Genomic DNA, 5,461 nt, shown 5'->3' on the forward strand with positions numbered 1-5,461 from the left:
TACGACGATAAGTACATACGCAATACAAAACACACGTAACGTCATCACAGTTCACACGACCGTCAACAAAGACTGCATGTACATTGTGATGACGCTGCAAATCATCACTGCAGCGTCAAAACGACAGATTTTATGCCATCCATTGCAAAAAGAACATGAAATAATAACTCAACACCCAAAAATCAGTTCAGTAACAATTATTATAGAAAATTTAGAATGTTTTCGCAAAAATCTAAAGTGTGTTTATGATTTCTCTGTGATTGGACTTCGTAATTTCCGCACGGTGTGTTTTGACTCAGGTTTATTTGCAAATGTTTTTCAGTTCTACTTTTACCTGCAAATGCAATATTAAGAAATATTGGTAAGAAACTAACACATATTACAGTTTCTCGTCTCAGTTCTTCGGCAGTTCGCTGATATGAATATATTACTCATTACAACGTCTGTGCGGCAAGCATTAGGCGCAAAAGAACATCTTGTTTTAAACAATTCTAAAAGGTAATGTTACTCATATAAAGTTTCATGTGTAATACTACGTTTATTTTTAAACCATGCATTTTCAGATGCCTTTCTGTAACCTCTACCAGCAACAAAAACTTTTTCATGCCCAAAGTCGCACCAAGAACGGATTCCCAATCAAGTCTTTTAACGAAAAAAGATGCAAATCATTTATACAAGTTGCAATGTGAGTAAGAGTAATATTTTTGCACCAAGAACAAACATCTTCATCCTAAAAAAAAAAAAAACATTCCTGCAGCAATTCATGCTGTTTTATATTTTGGACGTATCACTAAAAGGGTTTTTATTTGCAATTTCTGTTTATATCTAATGGAGGTCTAACCTTGTCTTAAATTACAGTTCATAAAGTGAAACCAGAAGCACTGACAGCATACAAACAACTATGGTGAGTTTAATTCACAATTTGTTAAGCTTTTTAATTGTAATATTTATTTCCCCAGTGCTGAAAACTTGCCGAAACTTTCTTCAAACAAAGATTACCCTGTTGAGTGTGTGGGAAGCTGGTCATGTTGGTATGGTGACCAGGATCAAGTTGGTAAGTGCGTGTGGTATACAAGTGACATATTGCATTCTGGCAACATGGCACAGTGGTAAGCGCATCTGCTTCTAACCTAGAGGTCAAGGGTTCAAGACTGGTCGCTGCTAGCCTGCTACCATTTTATGTGACCTTGGGCAAGACACTTAACAACAATTACTCCAACCAATGGTTACTATTAATTTAATGAAACAGAACACCTGTGTAATAAAGACTGTCATTTCCCCGCCACACGAGGGTAAACTACACTGTAGTTACTAAATGGAAGAAATTCTCTTTTTGTATAGGTACTCTAGTAAATGAGTTTATGAAGTAACAAACTTAAACTAAATGCTTAATTTAAAAAATGGGAAGTTTACATACACATTCCATTACAATTGTTGTTACAGTTCACTTATGGAGATATACTGATGGTTTCCCTTCCATCGGACAAGCCAACTCTAAGTTAGGAAAGGAGGATTGGTATCAGAACATGAGGACAGAGAGAAGCAAGATGCTTCATTCAAGAAGTAATCAACTACTTTATGAATTCTCATTTTGGAATGAAGTTTTACCAAGAGAAGGACCCAATATATATGAATTACGTACTTATCATTTAAAGGTAAATCATTTTGAAATGGTTGTGTTTTTTTGCAGCATTAGTTTAAATACAGTAATGTTAAATATATATGTTTATTTGTAAAGTAGTAACCTTTTGTATATCTTGTAACTTTTACCTAAAATTCAAATCTTGTTATTTCTATTACTTTTGCTACCAAGCATACTGTACCAAAAGTGTGTATCGTATACATACACGTGTACATAGTTCGGTTCAATGGCAAAGCATATATATTTTCAGAGCTGGGCAGTTGGCCTTTACCCCAGAAATATTCCTTAAGTTAAAAATCTAAACTTTATATTTGTTTTACAGCCTGGCACCATGATTGAGTGGGCAAACAACTGGTTTGTATCTTACTCTGTGTGTTGTATGCCTATGTAATGGATACTACAAGTATGTTTATAAACAGGGCACGTGGTATCAGAGCAAGACAAGAGAATAGTGAAGCTGTGGGCGGTTTCTTCTCAGAGATTGGTGATCTTAATGTAGTGCACCATTTATGGGGTGGGTTGTATAACACTAAAAATTGACAGTAAGAGCCTGTTGCTTGAAAAGCAATGGACATAAAAAACATCTGACGAATGCCAGTATTCCCTACTTTCTTTTTTTCTCTATTTTTTTTACTTGTCTTGTATGTGGCTGCCGTCAGGTGTATTATTATCTTCTGGCTATTGTTTGTTTTGTGATCCTGAAAAGCACAAAGTGTCTGTCATACGGTGAGATAGGCTAAAAGTTCATTAAAAAAAACAATCTTCAGATTTACTTGTCTTTAAGCAAATTCATGGCATTTGAAAATACACAGTACATTTTTGTCAAGGCATGTAAAACTTTAGGATTTGTTTGAAAAAATTATTCATTTAATAATTAATATATGTTATGTATTCCAGCGTATGAGGACCTTCATCATAGGAAAAACACAAGGCAAGCTGCATGGCAAAAGTCTGGCTGGGATAACACAGTGTACTACACAGGTAAGAGGAAACAAGTAATACAACATTTATGAAATATAATCACCCACGGTTATATATGTGGTAACTCGTGAGCAGAAATGGAGTGTATGAAACAGTACACCCTTGTTATAAAGACTCTTCTTGCCACGCCACACTAGGTTAAATAAGTTACATTGATTCATTCATGTTATATATAAAATAAGTTACAATTATTTATACTTGTAACACTAACGAATTTCTATCTTACTTAAGTTCCATTAATTCGTGAAATGAAGAGCATGATCATGATCCCACTCTCTTATTCTCCTCTTAAATGAGGACACATTTGATGATCTTCCTATCTCCTTGGTGCCACGACAATTTCCCTTGTCTTAAAAGTCTTTAATTTATCAGTCAGTTTGCTTAGCTAGACACCAGCTTCTGGCATAGTTTCTGGCATATCTAATACCAACAGCAAAGTTTTTTTTCTTCTACTTATTGCTTGCTTGATATAATTGGGTAGAGGGAAACGGCTGATACAGCAAACAAAACAAATTATGATATAAGAATTCGAATTTGAATTTTTTTTCCGTACTGTGGTACTATTGGCTTTTTTGCCAAATCTCACGCGATAAACTGATAGGTTTGTATTTTTTTCATAAGTTCCTAGCACGCCCATCATGTATTGTACAGAATAACGTATACGCGTCAGTTGTTCTTGCACGAATTATAAGAATATTTGTTAAGTTAATGCAATGTGTGAAGCTCTGATCAGCTATTTAAGAAATTCCAACCAAATTTAGTTTGAAGTATAACGTTTAACGTTTGCTGTTGTACAGCGATGCTTCAATAGCTTTTTGTCATGTAGCCTAATTGCAAAGAATAGTTCATGCTAGCGGGTAACCGTTTGCGCACTTTTTTGCGTTTAAATCCGCATATTTTTTGTGTTTAAACCTTTTTTGATGAAAATTTTCGATCCAGTCTAATAGAAAGTATGGCAGTGCTAAAGGTCCGACTTATTGATCTTCTGCTGCTTGCACGAGTGCTTTGGTTTGGCGTAAGCGTCACTGAGTTACGGATTGTAAGTCGTCGTATTGGATTCCACCAGATTTGTCGCATGTCTTCTCGTCTTAGTGTAGTCATTGCGAAGACTCCGACACCCTAAAGAATTTCACGTAAAATGGCCAATTAGATTTAGTTGTTTCGTGAAGCTCAGTGGTTTAGACGCTTGCATCGTAATCGAAGGACACCGTATTCAATGCTCGATACAGATAGTGTTCTTAGGCAAGACATTTAGCGGACATTGCTCCAACTAAGCAGTCACAAGTGGGTTATAGCACCCTAGATGATGGGGTAATGGGCAAATTAGCATAAATCTTAAGTCACATATGGCGCGCCACGTTGTAAAAGCTCATCAACGTAAATTAGAACTACCATTTTTAAAAAGAGCTACATTTTCGAAAATTGTATCTAATAAACCACATTGTTTACCTGAAAAGCATTAAACAGTGCAAATAACCAGCCTGTTACAAGTAGATATGTTTCGTTTTCTGATATCAGCATCAAGTACCCAGTTAACCAGGTCAGGCCCATGATGAAAACCATCGTTACTGCCATGATCAGATTCTGCCTGATTGTCCGTTTTAATGCTTTGCTTTGAACCTGAAACATTGAGCTTCTTAGGCTATTTACGTCCATAGGCTACCTTTGATAATGGATTAACATTTGCGGCAGCAAGGTTTTTGGTATATACTCGCGTATGGGGTCTAGGGGACATCGTCGGTCTTAAACAGATGTTCTGTTCCATATATACACCTCATGCCCGGTTAGGAGTTACCACTTATGTAACTTTAACGTCAAAACGTAGTATTCAACAGAATTCCATTCATATATCAAACCATAAACGACCAAGTGATCACACATATCTTACCCTTGAGTTTTGAGCTGTAAGTTCGCGCAGAACGAGTATAAAAACAAGTGTATTGTACAACAGCATTATCCCGACAGGAAGTAGGAACCCAAGCATCAAAGGCAACCCTTTTAACCAACATGCATTGCGAGCATGGTAATTCGGTCGAGCAGTTGGACCTGAAACGTGTAAATAAAAATACCGCACTCCTTAATTTAAAATCAACAAATGTAACTTATTTATCCTTGCGTGGCGGGGCAACGACAGTCCTTACAACACGTGTGTTCATACACCTCGTGCGTGGGTGTATGCCAGACAATTTAAACAAGCCATTAGCGACCACTGGGTTGGATTAATTGCCGTTAAGTGTCTTGCCCAATTAAGGACACATACGCCCACAATAAATGGCAGCAACGATACTCAAACCGAAGCCTGTCCCATATTTTAAATTGCCCATACGTACCTTCGCCGCATATAGTCGATTCTTCTAGCGAAGCTGTGTTGAAAGCAAGCCCAGCAGTAAGTGCAACCACAACCGCTGGGGTGATGTAACTGAACAGACAGTTTCGCAGCATTGCCCGGCTCTCGTACTTAGAAAATACCTGAAATATAGGGTAAACGTCAACCGAGAGTCACAAAACGTGGATATTATACTTCTTATATTGTCTACACGAATGCCTTTACAATATATAGTGTCCTACTGTAACTACTGTATCCTGAAAACTGTTTTAAAAATTGAAGTGCAATGTTGCAGTAAGATTTTTGTCCAAAAAAAGAAAATTACGACGTGATTAAAAGAATTAAAAAATATAATTGCGCTTTTCCAAAAATGGGCTATTTGTCTGATAAATTATAGGAATATTTATCTATAACCACTTACCCGCACTAAGGAATCATACATCTCTGAGCTGTACACTGACATCCAAAACCAAGATGTTAGAAAGAAATAATGTAAAAGCATCGTGACTGCT

General features: G+C 36.6%; 2 protein-coding genes across 2 annotated transcripts in view; one reads left to right on the forward strand and one right to left on the reverse strand.

Moving 5' to 3' along the window:
- The first annotated feature begins 268 nt into the window (after window positions 1-268).
- Window positions 269-3,586, forward strand: LOC100185696 (protein NipSnap homolog 1). The gene is made up of 9 exons (XM_002127375.4): window positions 269-498; window positions 564-685; window positions 859-904; window positions 960-1,054; window positions 1,444-1,655; window positions 1,965-1,996; window positions 2,062-2,156; window positions 2,540-2,623; window positions 2,855-3,586. Exons 1-9 carry the CDS (start codon window positions 419-421, stop codon window positions 2,917-2,919), a joined length of 831 nt encoding a protein of 276 aa, XP_002127411.1. The 5' UTR covers window positions 269-418; the 3' UTR covers window positions 2,920-3,586.
- LOC108949831 (adhesion G-protein coupled receptor G7-like) overlaps window positions 3,173-5,461 on the reverse strand; it is a 10,992-nt gene continuing 8,703 nt past the window's right edge. Inside the window, exons 20-22 of the mRNA XM_026836288.1 lie at window positions 4,512-4,669; window positions 4,073-4,243; window positions 3,173-3,742 (exon numbers count right to left, since the gene is read on the reverse strand). Coding sequence (XP_026692089.1) covers window positions 3,530-3,742; window positions 4,073-4,243; window positions 4,512-4,669 — 542 coding nt within the window. The 3' untranslated portion in view covers window positions 3,173-3,529. The remainder of the gene's footprint in view (window positions 3,743-4,072; window positions 4,244-4,511; window positions 4,670-5,461) is intronic.

This window comes from Ciona intestinalis, chromosome 10 (genome assembly GCF_000224145.3).
Source record: "Ciona intestinalis chromosome 10, KH, whole genome shotgun sequence".
NCBI classification, from domain to species: domain Eukaryota; kingdom Metazoa; phylum Chordata; class Ascidiacea; order Phlebobranchia; family Cionidae; genus Ciona; species Ciona intestinalis.

Bases quoted from the DNA above. Each gene is read 5' to 3' on its own strand.
- LOC100185696 (XM_002127375.4), top strand. From the start codon at position 419: ATGAATATATTACTCATTACAACGTCTGTGCGGCAAGCATTAGGCGCA. The intron at 2,157-2,539 runs GTGGGTTGTATA...TATGTATTCCAG, and splicing joins TGTAGTGCACCATTTATGGG to CGTATGAGGACCTTCATCAT. The intron at 2,624-2,854 runs GTAAGAGGAAAC...ATCTTACTTAAG, and splicing joins TAACACAGTGTACTACACAG to TTCCATTAATTCGTGAAATG.